Source organism: Rhinopithecus roxellana, chromosome 9, assembly GCF_007565055.1.
Source record: "Rhinopithecus roxellana isolate Shanxi Qingling chromosome 9, ASM756505v1, whole genome shotgun sequence".
NCBI lineage: Eukaryota > Metazoa > Chordata > Mammalia > Primates > Cercopithecidae > Rhinopithecus > Rhinopithecus roxellana.
The window spans coordinates 106,300,788-106,323,960 of NC_044557.1; the positions used below are offsets into that span (position 1 = coordinate 106,300,788).

A 23,173-nucleotide genomic window follows, 5' to 3' on the forward strand; every position below is an offset into this window, starting at 1 on the left:
AAGAAGAACCATATATGGTTAAAATAAGAAGAACCATATATGACAAACCTGCAGCCAACATCATACTGAATGGGCAAAAGCTGGAAGCATTTCCTATTGAAAACCAGCACAAGACAAGGATGTTCTCTCTTACTACTCCTATTTAATATAGTATTGGAAGTCCTGGCCAGTGCAATCAGACAAGAGAAAGAAATAAAGGCATCCAAATAGGAAGACAGGGAGTCAAACTATCCCTGTTTGTAGATGACATGATTCTACATCTAGAAAACCCCATCATCTTAGCCCAAAAGCTCCTTCAGCTAATAAACAACTTTGGCAACGTTTCAGGATGTAAAATCAATGCACAAAGATCACTAACATCCCTATACACCAACAGCAGCCAAGCCAAGAGTCAAATCAAGAATGCAGTCCCATCCACAATTGCCACAAAAAGCATAAAATATCTAGGAATACAGCTAACTAGGAAGCTGAAAGATCTCTACATTGAGAATTATAACACTGCTCAAAGAAATCAGAGATGACATAAACAAATGGACGAACATTCCATGCTCTTGGATAGGAAGGATTAATATTGTTTAAATGACCATACTCCCCAAAGCAATTTACAGAGTGAATGCTGCTCCTATCAAACTACCAATAACATTCTTTACAGAACTAGAAAAAAACTATTTTAAAATTCATGTGGAATCACAAAAGAGCCTGGATAGTCAAGGCAATCCTAAGTAAAAATAACAAAGCTGGAGCATCATGTTACGCAACTTCAAACTATACTACAGGGTTATGGTAAGCAAAACAGCATGATACTGGTACAAGAACAGACACATAGACCAGTGGAATAGAATACAGAACCCAGAAATAAGACCACACACCTATGACCATCTGATTTTCAACAGAGCTGATAAAAACAAGCAACGGAGAAAGGACTCCCTATTCAATAAATGGTACTGGGATAACTGGCTAGCCATACGCAGAAGATTGAAACTGGACCCCTTCCTTATACCACATACAAAAACTAACTCAAGATGGACTAAAGACTTAAATGTAAAACCCACAACTATAAAAACTCTGGAAGACAACCTAGGCAATACCATTCAGGACATAGGCACGAGCAAAGATTTCATGACGAAGAAGACACCAAAAGCAATCACAACAAAAGCAAAAATTGACAAATGGGCTCTAATTATACTAAAGAGCTTCTGCACAGCGAAAGTAACTAGCAACAGAGTAAACAGACAACCTATAGAATGGAAGAAAATTTTTGCAAACTGTGCATCTAACAAAGGTCTAATATCCAGCCTCTATTAGGAATTTAAACAAATTTATAAGAAAAAACCCAAACGATCCCATTAAAAGGTGAGCAAAGGACATAAACAGACACTTTTCAAAAGAAGACATACAAGTGGCCAAAAAGCATATGAAAAAAAGCTCAATATCACTGATCATGAGAGAAATGAAAATCAAAATCACAATAAAATACCATCTCACAGCAGTCAGAATGCCTATTTTTAAAAAGTAAAAAAAATCACTCATGCGGGCAAGGTTGCGGAGAAAAGGGAACACTTATACACTGTTGATGGGAGTGTAAATTAGTTCAACCATTGTGAAAAGCAGTGTGGCGATCCCTCAAAGAGCTACAAACAGAACAACCATTCAACCCAGCAATCCCATTACTGGGTATATACCCAAAGGAATATAAACCATTCTATCATAAAGACACATACACACGAATGCTCACTGTAGCACTATTCACAATAGCAAAGACATGAAATCAACTTAAATGCCCATCAGTAACGGATAAAGAAAATGTGGTACATATACATCATGGAATACTATCCAGCTATAAAAAAGATCAAGATCATGTCTTTTGTGGGAACATTTATGGAGCAGGAGGCCATTATCCTTAGGAAACTAACATAGAAACAGAAAACCAAATACCACATGATTTCACTTGTAAGTGGGAGCTAAATGATAAGAACTCATGGACACAAGGAAGGGAACAACAGACACGGGGACTTACTTGAGGGTGGAGGATGGAAGGAGAGAAAGGATCAGAAAAATAGCCATTGAGTACTAGACTTGGTACTTGGGTGATGAAATAATCTGTACAACAAATCCTCATGACATGAGTTTACCTATCTATGTAACAAACCTTCGCATGTACCCCTGAACCTAAGGTAAAAGTTTAAAAAAGAGAGAGAAAGTGGACAAAGCAGGTGTATGCAAATCTTACAGGTATAAGTAAAGACCTGGTTTGAAATATTCACACTGAAAATTAATCATAGTAGCTTTAAGGGAAGATTTTGAGTATAGACCAGTATGAGACATCGTATGGCACAGTGGTGAGGAGCATCATCTCTAGGAGTCATGGAGACTGGGATTTGAAGCCCAGCTCCTCCAAGCTGTGTTCTTTAATCAAGTTACTTAACATCTCTGTGTCTCACTGTATTCCTACAATTAAGTGAGTAATAGCCATTTAGTACAGTAGACAACACATATTAGACACACACAAGTGATAGCTATTAATATTATTAAAGAACATTTAAGGTTGAACTCAGCAAGACTTACTGGTGGGCCTGCTGGTCCCAGAGCCACTTCATTGGTTTCAGTACAGGAGCAAGAATGAGGAAGGTCTGGGCAAGACTCATCATCTCTCTGAAAAGAAACAAAAAAAGCACAACCATTAGCATACCAGTTTATACAAATGGCTTTATTGGCTCAAAGAAAACAGTTTGATTTAAGATATTTTTAGACTTTCAAGTGCACATTACAAAGGCAGAGAATATTCACTCCCGATTGCAAAATATTTTCTGTAAAGAAAAATGAATGGGTACCTCCTGGTCACTGATAATCACTATTATCAAGGGGTGTTGCTAAAACCAGCTTGGGAATCCAGGTGAGGAAAGACAATCAGAAGTGAGTGCAAAAAAAAATTCTTGATTACTATTTAATTCTGTTGGTTGGAGTAATAGTACTCTGTGAACTAAAGGTCTTGAAAACTTTTTTATGCTATAATAATTTTTCTGTTTCAAAGGATAAAAGAAAGCATGCTGGAGTACTCAATCAAAACAACTGTATCTGTACTAAAACAAAGAAAAACAAAATAAAATCACGTTTAAACTCATCATCAATTCCCTATGACAGTTTCCACAACTGCTCACATTCTGTGGTTGAAAGTAAGAAAAACATCACAGTGTAGATCTAAGGCTCTGGAATAGGAGAACATTTTTCTTCTCTCTTAGGGAATATTGTTATCATGTGACATTACAAAATAGATTATTAATGGAAGGCTGAATATATCTGAATGAGTTACTGGAATCTGTAGAGGAAGACAGAGCACCTGCTAACAGCTATTGAACAATTTATAAATATCCCATTTAGAACAGCAGCCAAAATGAGCTCAGCACTGGGATAAGATACTATAGAACTTCATGGAGTTCATCAGTCCCTTTGGATAGAGAAAAAATTAGTCATTATTTAAAACTTTGGGGGAAAATAAAATTAAAGCCAAATAGAGCACAGATGACAGTTGAATTGCCAAATTGAAAATAATCTGAGTCTCTACAACATTCGCAACAGAAACCCAAGAAAGGTTAAGCAAATGGCCTGTTACATGGTGTATATACTTTTCTCTAAATGTTGGACAACAGTAAAAGATTTCAATTCAAACCCCCTGTGGACACATCTGGCCTGAAATCTGGCCAGCTAGAGTGAAACATAAACCTAAGCATTCTGAAAGATCCCCAAATAAGGCTAATTACAGGCCACCTGTAGCCAGAGACTCAGTGATGGTTTTGCCAGTGCTGCTGACTGTTACTGCACCGTGTCTTTTTACTATGGAATTTATGCCTCTTCAATGAGACGAGTAAAAAGAAAAGGAACAAGAAGGGTCCTTCCCAGAAAAAGTGGTGATCACATCTTTGCTTGATACAACAGAGGATTCTGAGTGTTTCTGCTGCCAATTTCCCATTTACCTGCCCTTTCGCATAACCTCAAGGTGTCTCTAATTTAATTTCTTCCAGGGTTTACTAGAAACTTATTTTGGTGAAGAAATAATAAGTTGCTTCCTTCTCAAATACAGACTGCCATAAATTTGGTGCTTGCAATAGATGTTGTGAGGTGATAAGTCTTAGTGATACGGTTTGGCTTCTTGATATAGTAAGTCTTACTGATACAGATTGGCTGTGTCCCCACCCAAATCTCATCTTGATATAGTTCCCATAATCCCCACGTGTCACAGGTAGGACCCAGTGGAGTGACTTTTTCAACTCAGTAACTTTTTCTTCGGTGCCTAATGTAAGCCAGGTATGAATCACAGGGGAGGTTACCTCCATGCTCTTCTTGTGATAGTGAACACATTCTCATGAGATCTGATAGTTTTATAAGGGGCTTTTCCCTCACGTTTGCTCTGCACTTCTCCTTGCTGCCACCTTGTGAAGAAGAAAGTGTTTGCTTCCCCTTCTACCATGTTTTAAGTTTCCTGAGGCCTCTCCAGCTGTACAAAACTGTGCGTCTCTAAATCTTCCTTTATAAATTACCCAGTCTTGGGTATGTTTTTATTAGCAACACGAGAACAGACTAATACAGTTATAAGATCAAATCTCACAGACTTTACGAAGGGTTCCCCATGCTCTGGAGAATTCCAGCTTTAATTATTAAGACATGACTACTATCCAACCATGACAGGGTCATTCATGTCAGCTCACTTGTCCTAGGATCTTAAGATATAAATCTGTTTTTTTTTTTGTTTATATATATATATATATGGGTATACACACATCCCATCAGTGAGAAATTATGGTTATTTAGGAATAAGATATAAATATCATTTTTCTTCCAATTTATGTGTATTATATTTTATATAGGCTACTGAGTTGTTAGGACATAAATATTTATACCATCACTTGGTATAAATAACTTTCAAATGTTTAGTTTTCTAGTAGGATTGCATACAGGTTATGTAGATTATGACTACAGTTCTAAAATTGTGCACCAAGAAGTCTGGGAACACTATATTAAACTCACAGGGGTCCTGTGAATGTTTTAAAAATTTAAGAGAAGCACAGCAATATTCAGCACCCACTGGACTTCGTGTGAATGACGAGCTCAAGGTGGTCTGCAGTTTCTTTTTTTTGTTTGTTTGTTTTTTTTTTTGTTTTTGTTTTTTGTTTTTTGTTTTTTTTAATCATCAAGTACTTAATTTTTATTTCTTAATTATTGAAATTGTTCTCTTTTCTACAAACCCACACTGAGAGTTTTCTTTCCTCATGCAGCTATCTTTTTTTTTTTTTTAATTATACTTTAAGTTCTAGGGTACATGTGCATAACCTGCAGGTTTGTTACATATGTATACTTGTGCCATGTTGGTGTGCTGCACCCATCAACTCGTCAGCACCCATCAATTCATCATTTATATCAGGTATAACTCCCAATGCAATCCCTCCCCCCTCCCCCTTCCCCATGATAGGCCCCGGTGTGTGATGTTCCCCTTCCCGAGTCCAAGTGATCTCATTGTTCAGTTCCCACCTATGAGTGAGAACATGTGGTGTTTGGTTTTCTGTTCTTGTGATAGTTTGCTAAGAATGATGGTTTCCAGCTGCATCCATGTCCCTACAAAGGACGCAAACTCATCCTTTTTTTATGGCTGCATAATATTCCATGGTGTATATGTGCCACATTTTCTTAATCCAGTCTGTCACAGATGGACATTTGGGTTGATTCCAAGTCTTTGCTATTGTGAATAGTGCCGCAACAAACATACGTGTGCATGTGTCTTTATAGCAGCATGATTTATAATCCTTTGGGTATATACCCAGTAGTGGGATGGCTGGGTCATATGGTACATCTAGTTCTAGATCCTTGAGGAATTGCCATACTGTTTTCCATAATGGTTGAACTAGTTTACAATCCCACCAACAGTGTAAAAAGTGTTCCTATTTCTCCACATCCTCTCCAACACCTGTTGTTTCCTGACTTTTTAATGATTGCCATTCTAACTGGTGTGAGATGGTATCTCATTGTGGTTTTGATTTGCATTTCTCTGATGGCGAGTGATGATGAGCATTTTTCATGTGTCTGTTGGCTGTATGAATGTCTTCTTTTGAGAAATGTCTGTTCATATCCTTTGCCCACTTTTTGATGGGGTTGTTTGTTTTTTTCTTGTATATTTGTTTGAGTTCTTTGTAGATTCCGGTCTGCAGTTTCAACATTAGATTTTGCAACACTTTTTTGGATGACGCCCTAATTTACAAATATAGCTGCTGTGATGAAAGGTAAGTACTATGAAAAAAAGCAATGTAGAAAAAGAAGTGAGGATGGCAATGGCCAATATGATTCCAAGATATGAGAAATACTGCAGGGCTCAGGTATGCACACACATCCCATCAGTAAGCTATTTCGGTCATTTAAGAATAAAATATAAATATCCCTTTTTTCTTTCAATGTATGTGCATTACTATTTTACATGGTTACTGAGTTGTTAGGACATAAATATTTAGTAAGATGGTTGGGCCTATTATTTCATAAATGGAACCACAAGGTGTTTCTTTTGGCTTAGGGGTGCAAGAAAAAAGCTGAGACACTAAGGGCTTCATGAGCCATGGAATCTGGGAACATCTGGACTATGTATAAATGGAGCACTCTGAGTTGTGCCGTTCACAGTGCATGTGATCCGAGGTCATGCAGGAGAAATCATGTTAATTTCACACATGTCTCCTTATTAATCTCTTTCTAATTTTATCATCTCAATGAGTTGCCTATGATATGAATGTTGAGAAATAGCTTCTCATTTCCAGAAAATTAAATACAATAAAAAAAAATCAATAGAGATGAAGCAAGAATGCTTACCAGGCCTGGAAGTTCACAGCATTTGTCTGTATTGGCCCATGATGTGGAACAAACAATATCAAACATCTGTAACTGGAACTATGATTTAAAAAGAAAATTGTCATTCAATAAAAAAATAAATTATCATTATAATTTTATGTGATGTATTATATAACAGATTTTATGTTATGTATTATATAACAGAATACCAATACATTAATAATACATGACAGTAAGTAAATTTAAAAGTAACTCCAATAATGCCAAACTAATTCTTTTCCTCAAACACACAGTGATCTAAGGTTTTGTCTACAATTTTTCTTCCACCATCTAAACCCTCTTACTTACCACAACTTCCCCTCTCATTTCTACCTAAAGAGTAAGCTTAACTTCTCTGTTAAAATCTTCCTTACAAAGCCCATCACAGCTATTCCCAAATGACTGTCATCACACAACACTCCATGTGCCTCCTCGATAGCACACCTCCCACTACACAATACAATTATTTACATTTTCAAACTCATCCTTAGGTCACCTATCATAATATGTGGTAGATAAAAAGCACTCAGGAAGGCTTATTGAATTAATTCTCACTTCATTCCTTTGTACATAGACTCAGCAACGTTTTCTTCAGTACATAATATAAGCCAGATACCATGCAGACTTTTAGGATACAAACATTTTTTTAAAAAAATCATAGTCCTGACCTAGAAGAACTTACAGGGAGTGAGAGAGGAGCACATAAATACTGTACACAATGTGGTAAATGTCATGACAACTTCACATTCAGTATTGTGAGAATGTAAGCTATGCGTATTTTTATTTACGCCATTGATCATGCCATAAATATTTAGACAGGCTTGCTCCACTCATGTATGTTGGTGACAAGTCAATATACATGTTGAAATATACAGAAACATAATTTATAACATCATTAAGGGCTAACACTAGCCTAACGACCCAATCATTTTTACTATATTTCTTCCTACATTATTTTCAAATATTAAGTGTGTGCTCTATTACTGATTGGGGAGAAGGATGAAATTGTTTTCATTTTAAATCTGTAATCTTGCTTTCAGCAAGTGGTGTTTTCAGCAAAGCCTGGAAACTCCTGGTGCCTTCCTTATTTTCTCCCAAATAGTACTACCCATCCTTCACCAAGCATCTTCTAGAAAAATGATAATGCCCAAGTAGACAGTCCTATTGAAATACGTTATTAAAAATGCATGCACTATCACAAAAGAACTTGTTCTGATAGTAAACAAATGAAATCGGGCTTTCGGTCATTATACTCAAGTAACGATGCCTTATTGCAAACATTCATTCCAACTGATCAATGAAGTAACCCCTGAATTTTCAAAGCAAATCCATAAGTCAAAGCATCTTATTTTTTTGATCCTATATACATCTATTGACCTGTTTGCAGAAATATGTGCATGGCTCACTGCTGTTTTTTCTAGGTGGTTTAAGGTTCTCCTCCACCATCCAAGAGTATGATAACTGAGATCGTCCAGGGTAACCAAACAAAAAATTTATGTCCAATGAAAAATTAAGTTTTTATTAGGTTGGTGCAAAAGTAATGTCAAAAACTACAATTACTTTTGCACCACCTAATAGAATTAAAACATTTGGGAAAAGACATTATAGCTTATTTTCATAAACAATTACAACAACAATAACAACAAATATTTTAAAGATCATAGGGATTCTGAGATCATGGAGCTAGACTGCCTGGGTGTCATCTCTGACTCCTCCACTGACAGATTGAGTCACTTTGAACAAATTATTTAATGTCTTGGAGGCTCAGTTTTCTCATCTGTAAAGTGAGCATAATCATAGTAGCTATTCATGGCCGGGCGCGGTGGCTCAAGCCTGTAATCCCAGCACTTTGGGAGGCCGAGACGGGCGGATCACGAGGTCAGGAGATCGAGACCATCCTGGCTAACACGGTGAAACCCCGTCTCTACTAAAAATACAAAAAAATCTAGCCGGGCGAGGTGGCGGGCGCCTGTAGTCCCAGCTACTCGGGAGGCTGAGGCAGGAGAATGGCGTAAACCCGGGAGGCGGAGCTTGCAGTGAGCTGAGATCCGGCCATGCACTCCAGCCTGGGTGACAGAGCAAGACTCCGCCTCAAAAAAAAAAAATAAATAAATAAAAAAAATAGTAGCTATTCATGTGGTTGTGAGGATTAAATGAGTTAGTATAGAGGAAATATTTAGAACAGTGCCTGGAACATAGCTGCTATAAATAATAATTATTAGCTTTCTCAAAATTGATTTAAAGAGAAGGTGTACATATAACACAAAGGCAAAAAAAGTAGAATCAAAATGACAGTGACAGTATTGAGGACAGAAATATAATAGTAGTTTGTTTCCACAATAATAATATCTATGAAATGTTTTGATTCAGAAAAGTCTTAGCAAATAACAACAACAATAGCAACAAACATTTGCAGAAATGAATGTTACTACGTGCCTAGGACTATCCTAAGCACTTTGCATATATCATTAAATCTTCAGATTGCCGCTATGGGGTATGATCATAACAAAGTCCATTCTGTGGAATAGAACCGGGGAAGAAAAAGTTTAAATAATGTAACCATATGTTGAAGGCTTAGTTGTGTTTGAGATTTAAATGGCATGCCCCATTTTCTTGTGGTTTATTTTCCCAGTAAACTGATCTTTGATCTAACTTTTAAAATGCAGATAGCCCAATGTAATCTTACAATGCCATTTTGTCTGGGGACATTTATTAAATAGGTCCCATTATGACAGCATTGCATAGATTCAGCTAAGTCTGCAAATCATTTATCCATTAAGAAATTTTCCATTTCTGAGTAGAGCCTTCAGAGCAAAAACATTTTCACGAATGGAAAGACTTACTTAAAGCAAAGGCCTTTCACAAGCCCCAGCATATATGAGGATTTCTCGAAGTTTTTCAAATAAACATCTACTACTTAACCACCTATAACAGTCTAATGTCTACAAACCTTTCGCTAGACTTCTGCCTTATGAAGTTATTGGGACTCTTAGGAGCTCAATTTATTTATTCCAGGGGTTGAATGCTTACTAAGTACTGAATGAAGCCAATATTATAATTTCAGGAATGTTACGTGGGCTGACTACTCTTTTGCAAGTTAAATGATGTCAGCAGCTTTTGTGAGTACAACAAATTTATTCATAATTGTTTGCACTTGTAATAGTTTAGATTCCTCAGCCTTTATTTAGAGACTTTTTTTTCCAAGGCACATTTCAGGGGATTGGTTGAAAGAGAAAAAAAAGCCTCTGGCTTTTATTCCAAAAGCAATGACATACATATTTGTGCAAATTATACAGGAGACAATACAAGATGGTATGTCAAAAGATCTCATATTTGAGTACCTTAAAATGCAAGATAGTGCGACTCAAAATAAATAATTAGCAAACTAATGCAAGAAGCAGCCCTCTTTTACTTTTGTAACTTTTTTGTAACTAACTGAAAATTATAAAAGATATATCTTTGCTAAAAAAAAAAAAAAAAAAAGAGGAAGAGACACAAAACCTCCCACTTTCACTTTTCATAATTTCTTTCACAGGAATACTTAGCCAATTACGAATGTTCATTTTTCATTGTTAGACATTTTTTGTCTGGTTTAGCACAAAAGGCAAGTCACTTGGGGTCAAATGTTAGCATGAAAGTAATTTGAGTCATTTTGATCTGTGAATGGGAATTAAAATGTACCTCTGGCTCCATTTTCCACTCAGTGCCAAATTTTATTCTCTGAATTTTTTTCTAACATACTATAAACAAATTTATAATTTGAAGTAAAGCTGTGCCTGAATTTATATAAATATTTAGAGAGCTTTACACTGCACAAGAATACTGATGAAAGAGTACAGAGGAACTAAACCATTTTCTGTTTTTAATTTGATGTCTAACTTTTATCGACGCCATCACAAAACTAAGATTGTGCATTTACCACTTGTCAACTATTGAACTGATTGTTTTTAACTTGTTCTCAATCAATTTATTGAATTTAAGGGAAACCATGAAGGCACTGATTAAATTAGAAAATAAAAATTCATAACTATTGCACTCGTTGGTATTAATTAGAATTCTCAGGTATAGACACACTTGGGGGGTAGTTTTGATTACTTTGCTCTCAAGGTTGTAATTCAAATAATGGTAAATCTTGGAACCTGTCAATGAAAAGATAGGACATATAGTCTCTGGTACAAACCAAACTCCCTTCTCTGCCTTTATTCTCTAATTATCAGAGTCTGTCCTAATGGAATAAGCACTGGAATAAAAGGCAGATGACCTTATGGAAGTTGGATACAGTCTCTTATTTCACTACTCTCACTTTTTGAAAGGGGACCTGACCCTAGCTTCTTAAAGTCTCAGTTTCTCTATCTACAGAGTAGAGAAGACATAAGTATCTCTTTCAAGGATTATTACAGGATTAAACAAAATAATCCCAGGAAAGTACACACTGCCTAGCTCCTAGCAGAGATGTAATAACTAGTAGCTATCATCATAATTTTAAAAACTTAAAATATGATAATGCATGTGAAAATATACTATACTTTTTAGCAATTTAACAACACTTGTTTTCAAACAAGTGTTTGTAGAATCATCACCTAGTCTACTATTGATTTATATATAAAAGCTGTAACTCAGTGGCTAAAATGATAGGCAACTCCATTGCATAACTCATACGTCTCTGTTATTTGAACAGCAGGGAGCTAAACATATGCCAGGTGGATAATTACCTAAGTATTAGATTTGCAAAGGTAGAAGAAAGGCACTAAGAAATATGATTGTATGCCAGAAGCTCAAAACTTTTCTAGAATCATTTCATTAGGTATCAGAAAATGCAGGAGAAACTTCTTAGGAGGAAAAGTTTGTAAAGGAGAAGCACAGTTGTTAAGTTTCATTCCACATGTTTTAGACAGCTAAGTTAAGCCTGCTTGTTAGGTTAGCCTCAGTAGAGACTATTACTGCCTATACAATCTTGCATTGCTGAACACCAGTTGATTTTATTAAGAACGTAATTTCTATTGAGTAGTTATTGTATCCTTAAATGCATTAATCTATCTTCCACTCAATTATGGTTTATAAATAACATATTTTCTTTAAAGACTAAATTTTTAGACTCTTCCACCATCTGGCATATATTGAATAATTGTTGGATTTGGCAGGGAATGGAGACCTATAAGTTACTAATCTCTCTCATATAATAATTACTCCTAGAATAATCGAGAATTTGCAAAACACACATTCCCTTTTGCTGGATAGTAGAGTACAAATGTATATCAAGGTTAGATTGGCAGTCTATGATTTCTAAATTTAAAATTGAAAACTGAGACTTCTCTTACCTTGTACTAAAATGATTAAGTAATATCCCTCAAAAAGCAACTCTGAGTTTCCAATCACATTCTTGAGATCTAACCTAATACATTCATTTCAACATAATCAAATTCTTCAGTAAGTGGGCAGACTGAAAATCTAGTTAGTAATCCTTTGTAGACTTCTAGATGCAACAAATGCTATGACTTTTTTCCTACTAGCCTTACAAAGAACTCTTTAATTATTGACTTTGATAATTCTCCTTTGTCTACTACTAGTTGGAAGTAACCACAGAGAGTGCTCTGTTTAATTCCATTTCTCTCATTGCTTAAAGTAAAGATTGATCATCAGTAGGCCTGAAACTTGCAGGCATTTTCACTTTCAGAAAGAAATTAGTTGATATTTAGTTGGTCATATATTTGGAGCATAATTATTACATACAGTATAGTTTAAAATACAATTATACAACTATCATTGTGAAACATAATTATAAAATAATTAGGAGAGGGTACAATATATATTATTGGACTATTGTCAACATCACACATGGAATATATGCAAAACAAAATGTTTAGAAAAGATATAATACAATTTGAAACAGACAACATTCTATTTAATTTCTATCAAATGTTTCTTGAGAACTTACTCTGGTCGTCAGTATTGATTAGACACTGTGGTGCAGGGTGGTTTAAAACAAAGACAATGACATGGTTTCTATTTTGAGGCATTTATAATCTGGTTAGAGGAGTGAAATGTAGATATATGAAAGAGAAAGAAAATAGTATGTGACTATCAATAATCAAGAGCTAGAAGTCTAGAAAAGGTGGGATGGAGGATGGAGAATGTGTTTTTGACTTTCTTCAATAATAATAGTTACTCTTCAGTGGACACCTACTAACTTTCAGGAATTTTATATTCGTTATTTCTAAAATTAAGAAAACATTAATAATAGTATTATGTGATCTAGACCCAGAATCTCATATACCTAGAAGGGTTTCTCTTTGTTTTTCTTTTGTTGTTGTTGATGTTTGTTTTGTTTTTTTGAGATTGAGTCTTGCTCTGTCGCCCAGGCTGGAGTGCAGTGGCACGATCTTAGCTCACTGCAACCTCCACCTCTCGGGTTCAAGCAATTCTCCTGCCTCAGCCTCCCGAGTAGGTGGGACTACAGGCACGTGCCACCACACCTGGCTATTTTTTGGTATTTTTAGTAGAGACGAGGTTTTACCATGTTAGCAGGATGGTCTCGATCTCCTGACCTCGTGATCCACCCACCTTGGCCTCCCAAAGTGCTGAAATTACAGGCGTGAGGTACCACGTGAGGCCTGGTTTCTCTTTCTTAAATTAGAGTCTATTAATTCATCATCTAAGTATCCATCTATATATCCATTTATCCATACAAGATATTCTTAGTTTGATAATTCTGTGTTTTTATAAATTCCTTTATGTACTATCATAGGAGTATCTTCCATTAAGCAGAAGATGGTGTGTGTTTTAATTATCACGAAATGCCACACATTAGGAGGAGACAACTTTTCAAAATCATGTAAACATTCCCAAAAGTCTCTTACTGTAACTGAGAACAAGAGAGCCTTCCAAAGCTTTTACATTCTCTTTCCAAGCATCTAATCCGTAATTCTCCAAAGCAAAGTAGAAACGAAAGAACTTTTAAAGATCCTTCAACTGCAGGTGTTAAACTACTTAGCATCATCTACCTATCAAGGTCTGAAAGTATCAATGTACCCCTATACGTAAGGGGACACATTGCTACCATTCACTTCTACTGTTACCACAAAGATAAATGCTGCAAAATAGCAAAGTGCTCCAAAGTAAATCACTCTCTCACTTGGACTATTTCCTGTGTACTAAGTGAATGGTAGTGGAATTAGAATCATGGGCCTGTTTTATTTATTTGACATAGTATATAGGATTTCATTTTTAAAAGATGATCTTCAGCTTTCAAAGTCTTTGAGAACTACCAGCTCTTGTATAACTGGCTAATTTTACAGATCTATGAAAGTGGGAAACAATAGTAATCTATAATTATCTTGATTGTTCTATTACGTAAGAGAAGTATAGATTAGAATAGTTGGGATTGTTTACAAGAATAAAATGCCTCACTAATTATAGAATGACTCAAATTAGACAATGCTGCTAATTAGCTGTGAATGAACAGTATTAACACAAAAAACTGTGTGCACTATTCTTTTCTTGTGGGTAATGAGTGATGGGAATGTGATTTCTTTGCCAATTGGAAGTCTCCCAGATTTAAATTCCATGTTGTAAGGTAAAAAAATATATTATCTTAGGGCCGGGCGCGGTGGCTCAAGCCTGTAATCTCAGCACTTTGGGAGGCCGAGACGGGCGGATCACGAGGTCAGGAGATCGAGACCATCCTGGCTAACACGGTGAAACCCCGTCTCTACTAAAAAAAATACAAAAAAAAAAAAAAAAACTAGCCGGGCGTGGTGGCGGGCGCCTGTAGTCCCAGCTACTCGGGAGGCTGAGGCGGGAGAATGGCGTGAACCCGGGAGGCGGAGCTTGCAGTGAGCTGAGATCCGGCCACTGCGCTCCAGCCTGGGGGACAGAGCAAGACTCCGTCTCCAAAAAAAAAAAAAAAAAAAATATATTATCTTAGAATGGTATGGTACTTAATCACTAATAATTAAAGGGTAAACTTTACATTATTGATAGCAAAAACCTAGTTTTAAAATGCCCAAATCTAACCCAAATAAGAGGCTTATGTCAATTTCCCATGTGTAATATTCACGAATTTTGTGTGGATTTGTATTTGCTTATATAAATGAGGTTTATTTACAGTTGTAATTCTTCTCTAAAAACCATTTATGCCCCAAACCATGTGATGAATATTTTACCATTTAAATTTTAAAATGCATTTAGAAAATAAACTAGCCTAAATCCTAATATATACTCCATATAATACAGCGGAAGCATACTACCACAAGCTTTGAATGTACATGTCTTAATTCTTTTAAAGAGGCCATTATCTATTTATCCATCCATCCATCCATCCATCCATTTATCCATTCCCCTTTTTGTTAAACCTTTCCCCGGGAAAATAGCTAATGTACTTTAAAAGAATTTCTCTCCCTTAACAGTAACACAGCTTCATGTGTTTATTCACTTACCGGTGCAGAGTTTCCATCTGGTCCTCTTGATCGAACCATTTTCCCTAGTACTTCTACACCATCTGATGTGATATTAGCTGATGCATTTATTGCCTTCTCACCCACTTGCTTGCAGTCAATAACCAATTTGACCAAAGTGTCACTGACAACAATGTGTAGCTAGGTAAAAGTAAGATGTTTTAGGAGGTAAGAAACAGAAGGAAATATCAACCAAATTTGTATAATTGTATGATTCATCATTACAAAGTAAGAAAGAGAAGGAATTCTGTTACCATGTATTTTGCTAGAAGAGAAAATTTCCACTTTTATCATCTCCATGATTTTCCCACATTCAAGTACCATCTCTATTTTTATCTAATTAACACTTCTTTTTAAAGTGGCTTTGAAAGGATTCACTTTTTAAAGTCTGGCCTCACTCGAGAGCAATTGCATCTTTGAAATCACAGGACTGCTATACTAGCTATGCCTTTTCTGAATGCAAATTAACATAAACACAAAAATATTAAAATTAAAAATTCTTGTTGATATATCATCAACAATCATGCAAGGTACCATGAGTGGTTGGCAAACCACACTTTGAAAATATTTGTTTAATTTAGGATGAGGAAAGGGGATCTAGAATCTGAGGGGGAAGAAGGAATGCTTTCTGGTGAACTCAGGTTCAAATAAAATAAAGCTGTTTAGCTTAGTGTATCGTACAATTTTCACAAACTAGAATCTCAAGAATCTGGAGGTCCATGATCATATTTTCAGGAGTTGACACATTCTTTGTAAGGACTTGTAAAAGTCTGTCTTATTTAGCTGATAATCAAAGTTAGGTATATTCTAGACGGACTAGATAACTATACTATGTCCAAGTTCTGCCATAAAATTTCAGTGCTTACATATGCATTGTAACTTATGATGGCATCAGCCTCATAAGTACTATAATACTTGTTTTTGGCAGACTGATGAGCTAAAAGAGTGAAATTAATAGATAAATAATGATTTCACCCTAAGTAAAAGCCAAAAGAAGTTACAAATCTGTTTAAGGTAAGGTATAATGATAGTTCAAAGAAAAACTATCTTGGGCAATACAATCAAGGTTATGCGGTGAAATTAATAGGCAAATAATGGTTTCACCCTAAGTAAAAGCCAAAAGAAGTTACAAATCTGTTTAAGGTAAGGTATCATGGTAGTTCAAAAAAAAAATTATCTTGGGCAATACAATCAAGGTTATGGGAGTCATAGTAGCTACCAGTGTATTCACATTGTCAGCACAGGTTGAATGTCAATGAAATAATGTCCTCTTTCATATTAAGATAGTGTTACTTTTAATTTTACTGGTTTTGTTCAACTTCATTTTTGTTTCATTGTTGTATATGAGTTGAAAGCACATGGACTTACACCAATTTTTATTGCATGTTTCCTTTAAGTTAGATCATGATACAAATAATGTAAGTCAACATTGGGACTCTTGAGAATCCTTCTCCTTCAAAAAGGAATTAACTATTGCCCAAGTATAGAATCATTGATGGAATAAACCCCACCACATTCCTTGCTTCTTATTAACATCTCTGTTACGATCATTTACTAGAGTATAATTCAACTCGTACGTGTTTTTGAGCTGTAGAACACTTTCCATTACTATAGATTACAGCTAGAAAACCTAGCTTCTAGTACCCCTGCCTTAAGAATCGTTAACTTGTGGGGACTTATTCACATGCTTAAGTTCTATTTTTTTTTTTTTTTTTTTTTTTTTTTTTACAAAAGGAGATAATGAAAATTTTTCAGATATTTTGCTTCTTTGGTTGCCCTTAAGTGCCCATGTATATAATTAAAGCTTTTTGAAAGAGACCTTGGGCCCACACTTCATAGTCAAAGTGTAAAAAATAAAACTAACTGAAAATCAATGAGAAATTAAGGTAAAGTATTCATTCATTTATAAGTCTATGAACAAATAGAATTTGATTTCTACGAACTGAATTTGCATTGAGATATTCTATTAATAGGTCTATTATAAAGTATTTTGTCACATGAGAAGCCCTTTTTTGAATTTTTTCCTCGTTTGACTTTTTGGCTTTATTAACACTTAGAGGGAAGTCGTCCTTCATATAACTTTAAAAAATGTGAAGGTTTATAAATTTTAAATCAATTTTTAATGAACCTCACTTATTGACTTCTTCTAGTAAGGAAATAAAGCTTAACCTTCACCTAAGACTTACAAAGGATTCTTTGGAATGAGAATTACAAGTTCATGCCTAAAACGTGGGCTAAAATGATGATGTTTCTTTTAACACTCATGAATCTCAAATGCTTTTCATCTCTCATACAATTTTTCTTTTTAGTATTTTGCAATACACTGTCCATAACCAAGAAAATAAACATGCCAAGAGGAATTTGATGATTAAACAATGTTAAGTCCTAAGAGCTGCTAATGGGACCACTTTGAGCCATGAACTAATAAGTCTCCACCTGTATCTCATGTGCTTTTCAGATACCTTTTCTTCTGGTAGTACAACCCTATTAAACAGAAAAAAAAGTAAGTGTGGTTTTCTTTTGTTTGTTTATTGGTTTTGTTTTTTTTTTTTTTTAGCAACTGTTCTTACGCAATTATGTGGTATGCAATTACGATATTCAAAATCACAGAAAGTAACAAAGTTGCATAAATTAGATTGATTTGACCGCATTCTAGGCCATGAGACAGGAGCCAAGGAAATTGCTTTGTAGCATCCCTTCTCTCACTTTAAAAAGGCAGTAAGGGCCTGGTTAGGAAGCAAAGCATTTTTCTACACCACCTAGCAAATGCTCTGCTCATCCTGCAGTATAGGTGCTGCACCGCTTAACACCATAGGTCAGCGGGTTTATTCAAATACAAAGGAAGCAGTAGATGTTGGTAACTGTCCACCCCAGTGATCACCACAGATAAGTGTTTCTGAGAAGCAAATGTTAAGGAACATAGTTCTACCACAAGTGATGAGTTATTAAAATAATGACAAGTAAACTTAGGTTTTACAAAATTTTTCCACAGGGTACCTGTTATGATGACAGTGATGGGTTGTATTTGTATATATGTCAAAGTATCAGTGCAATCAGTTATCTCTGTCTGCACATTTTAGGTAATGATTCAGTGGATTGTGCTTTCATCTGCACTGGTAGATAGCTAGTTGTACCAGCTAGACCAGCAATCTTTTCTACATCGCACCTAATGTAGCAAATGAGCAACCGTCCACTTGGTAACAATGTATCCTTAACTACAATTTTCCTCAAAGAAGAAAGTGGCCCCCTTATTTTCTGGAGTGCCCGACCAAAAACAAAAAAAAATGCACATTTCAGGGTCCTCTCTCAGATCTACCAAATCCCAATCTCTGGGTATTGTTAACAATCACAAAGGTTGATTCTCACTGCAGTTGAAATTTGAGATCCAAAGCCCTATGGAATTTTTTTTAAATAGCTTTGTTGAATAGCAAACAGAATGAAGAATATATGCATACACAGCATTACTGACCTTGTGAAAGCTTCCATAAAAAATTTTCCTAATTTCAGGTCCTTCAAAAGTAACAGTTTGAAAATCCCCACTCTGGTCATAGTTGAAATATGTTAGAGTTTTCCCACCATCTATTTAAAGAAAAATAAAAATATTTTAGAAATAATTAAAGTAGGTGAATTTTTTTTCTAAAATTCAACACAAAACAAAATAATGCATCTATTGTTTTGAAACTGTATTTAGAATGATGTAATGGGTAAGGAAGTAATCTACAGTCCCCAGGTTGCTGCAGACTCTTAGTTGGTTACATGAACTGATTTAGCCACATGGTGATGACAGTGAGGCAAAGACTCCCACGCATACTCTTCCTCTGTACTTCCTTGCCCAGACTCTCATCCCCATCACTCTCTTGGGAGAAACTGTCCAAGGGCTGGGAGTAGAGGCAGACACAGCTACTTTAAGTTTATCAAATCTTAAAAGAATAGAAACCAGGCTCTTTGTCTTTTTAACCCACTGCAGCAACCAACTTTCCTAGGATGTGCAAATTATGCCACCCAAGATATTTCATTTATTATGAAAAAACAAGCAAAAATTTTCTAATCTTAAATTCTTCCTATTACAAGGAATATTTTATTATTTAAAAGATAGGAATATTTTTCTAATTCATTCCTGTGCTACAAATTAATTCCTCTGTTTTCAAAAGGAGCAAGCTAGTCTTAATCATTTTGAGAAAATTCTTCATTTTCAAGTCCCGGGTATATATGGAGTTAGTAACATATATCCTTTCAATCTACAGCTTTTCCTTAGTTTTAATATCAATGCAAAATGCTTCTGCAGTATCATATTTAGTTGTTGATTAGTTTCCATGTACTGAAAAATCCTTTTACAAATACTAGTCAGAAATAAGCTTAATACTTTCCTTATCTGAATGTTTGACCTAGCACCTAGTAATAGTCTCCAAATTTTGGTTCCTAGGTTCACTGGAATCCTAAACTAAAACTAGATATAGAAAACTCAGTAATATTAACCAAAAACTTGATCTGCTTAAGTGATCATCATGTACAACATCCAAGAGCATGAGGTTAAGAAGTTTCTTTCATTGGTTCTTCCTCAACTTTCCAACCTCCAAATATTGGCATTTCCCAGCCTCCAGACCTATTCTCTGCTCTTTCTAGATTCATTTTCTAGATGATCCCACCCAGTCTCATGGCTTATATAGCAAAGACACACAACTTTCAAATGTATATCTCCATCCCAGAATTCTTTCTAAATATGCTGCTGTCAATCTGACATCCCCTCTGGAATATCAAATATGTATCTCACATTTATCATATCTATGTCCAAAAAATGAACTGTAATCCCACCCTTCCCATTGACCCTCCAAGGACCTTGCTCTTTCTGTAGTTTTTCCTCTCCCAGTAACAATTGCTTTTCTCTCTTCTCCTTCCTCACTACTGCATGCCAGGTCTAGCGTTGGCACAAAATAGGAACTCAAGAAATATTTGTTGAAAGAATGAGAAAATAAATGGATAAATCAACTGCTATATAATTCATTGTTTAGTATTTACACATCACATAAGATTAGCGAGTTACTCTGTAATATACACAAACAGGCGAAATGGCGTGCCACATACATTACTCATACATTTATGTGCGAATGTGATCTCAGTAAATATACTTACTGTCTAAAATAACTCCAACTAATGGGTCAGAATTTTTATTTAAAATCTCCCAAAGAGCAAATGGCTCCTGTGGAGTGTCAGGAAGAATCCGGAATAGAAAACTAATTGTGTAGTCGGAGGGCAATCCTTCTGGATGCATGTACCTGAACATAGAAAGAAAACCATGTTTCATTGTATCCTTCCTCAAAAAAGTTACTCCTTTGATTATAAAGCAAATACATTTTCATTACACAAGATTTGGAAAAACAGAAAAGACCACCATTAACACCAACTAGATCACTGTTGTAGGGATCTAATTTAGTAAATAACGTGTGCATTTGTCCAATTTATATCAGTTTGTCCTTTTCTTTTCTTAGCACCATTTAATAGCCATTTTCCATTTCCTTAAATATTTTTAAGAGCATGATATTTCATGGCTGCACAATCTTCTCTTGTTTGGCTATTTTATCACTTACCTAATCAATCGCTTCTCACTGAACATTTTAGTAGTGTCAAAGGTTTTCATATAATAAACAATGTTGATCTATTATCCTTTTGTAAAACATAACTTATGACATTATCACTTTCCACTACATGTTGTAGTCAATTACACTCCCATCTGTGTTGCACTATCCAGATCCACCTTCAAAAATTAAGGGTACATTACCCCTGGTCCTGGGAGTATTGTCTGCAGACAGGTTGCAGACACCAATCCCCCTCCAGAAATTTTCTTGGCTGAAAAAGGATGCCTCTCCCAAGGTCATGCCACCTTATTAGGAAACCTGTTTTCAATGACTGGTCATTGAGGAAGTAGAAGGACCTGAACCCCTGAACCCAATGGGAGACAGCTCTGAGAGGCCATACCATTTTCAGAACTCCTCTGGATGGGTGGAGGCTTTTACTGAGATTCTTCACAGCTTGACTTCTCCCTCTTGGCCTATCCTGCGTCCTGCTGTTCCCTTCCATGAGGGAACACCCTCACCAACTTCCCACATACTAATCTCTGCTGGAAAATCTGCTTCCTGAAGAGCCCAACCTAAAATATCACCTTGTCTGTCTTTCTAACAACTAATGTTAGTTTTACTCATTTACTTTTTAAATCTTCCTCCAAGCAAAAAAATACAGCCCTTTACATGTGGTAGGAACTCCATAATAGTTATTAATTGAATAAATAAATGTGCAAATTTAGTATGCACTTGAAAAATGAAAGTTTGGTTTGCATAGATAAAAATAAATATTCATTTATTTATATATTCATTAATTCATTTGTCCATTCAATAAGTATTTTTTGAATGCCAACTATATGCCAGACACTGTAACAGACATTTAAGATGCATCAGCAAATAAACTGACAAAGGTCCTGTGATGGTAAATTTTAGGTTTCAACTTGACTGGATTAAGGAATATCTAGAAACCTGGTAAAGCATTATTTTGGAGTATATCTGTGAGGGTGTTTTCAAAGGAGATTAGCGTGCGAGTCTGAGTGAACTAGGTGGGGGAGATCCACCCTCAATGTGGACAGACACCATATAATTTGCTGGGGATCCAGAGATAAAAACAAGAATAAGGCAAATGTGTCTATAAAGTAGCTAAATAATACGATTTTTACATAAACCTGATTACTACTCTTCAACTTTCTAGAATTGCTGTTGTGACTGTCTCAAAGATAAAAACCATTTGAACCATATAGCACTATCATGAAATGGTTCAGGGTCTGGGCACTGGAGCTTGATTGCTGGATATAAATTTCAACATTGCCATTTAACTATGCGAGCTCACTCAAGTCATTTAGCTTCTTTGTGTTTCTGATTCATTATCTGTAAAATTTAGATAATAATGAAATCTACTTTCATAGAGGTGTTTGGAGGTTTGAGTGAGTTGGTGTACATAAGCATTTAGAAAGATGGCTGGTAGTAGTGCTCATAAGTATCAACTTTTTTTTTTTTTTTTAAGACAGGGTCTTGCTCTTTCACCAAAGCTGAGGTGCAGTGGTGTGATCATGGCGTACTGCAGCTTCAACCTCCTGGGCTCAAGCAATCCTCCCACCTCAGTCTCCAGAGTAGTTGGGACTACAGGTGCACACCACAATGCCCAGCTAATTTATTTTTATTTTTATTTTTTTGTAGAGACTCTCATTTTGTTGCCCAGGCTGCTCTCAAACTTTTGGCCTCAAGTGATCCTCCCACCTTGGCCTCCCAAAGCGTTAGGATTACGGGAATGAGCCACAGCACTCAGCAATCACTTTTATACGTTGTCACAGATCAGCAGATGCTAAAGTTCAATCCGCATTATGTGTGAGTCTGGTGTTTTTAAACAAAGAAACGTAAATATCATCTACTCTAAACATTGTAGAAAATCCTAGCAGGGACTATTACATCATATTTCAAGTTGACATCATTTTCACAGTGAGATATAATAAACATAAGATCGACTTTAAAATCTTGCAATGGAAACATACCTGGTTGGCTGGGAAACCAGGGCATCTTTATGGAGTTGGTAACATGGAAACACATTGAAAGTACCAGGCTCCATAGAAACCCCTTCCACTGATGAAAAATCTTTTTCAACCAAACCAAACATTTCCATCATTTTAAATCCTAAAAAAAAAAATGTAAAAAAAGAATAAACATAGGGAATATGGTGCTTTAGAATTTTAAATTTTAATATTTTTCTATTAAGGATTTAAAAACAAAAACAGAAACCCCATCTCCAAATGAGAGGCATGTAATATATTTGTGTTTGAAAAGATT

At 35.6% G+C, this 23,173-nt stretch overlaps 1 protein-coding gene across 3 annotated transcripts in view; it reads right to left on the reverse strand.

Annotated features, from left to right (window-relative positions):
- The window catches only part of COL14A1 (collagen type XIV alpha 1 chain), a 256,610-nt gene that overhangs the window by 81,268 nt on the left and 152,169 nt on the right, over window positions 1–23,173 (reverse strand). For all 3 annotated transcript variants that reach the window (XM_030938097.1, XM_010381456.2, XM_030938098.1), the window contains exons 31-36: window positions 22,882–23,020; window positions 20,445–20,587; window positions 18,784–18,893; window positions 15,297–15,455; window positions 6,844–6,921; window positions 2,566–2,652 (exon numbers count right to left, since the gene is read on the reverse strand). In XM_030938097.1, coding sequence (XP_030793957.1) covers window positions 2,566–2,652; window positions 6,844–6,921; window positions 15,297–15,455; window positions 18,784–18,893; window positions 20,445–20,587; window positions 22,882–23,020 — 716 coding nt within the window. The remainder of the gene's footprint in view (window positions 1–2,565; window positions 2,653–6,843; window positions 6,922–15,296; window positions 15,456–18,783; window positions 18,894–20,444; window positions 20,588–22,881; window positions 23,021–23,173) is intronic.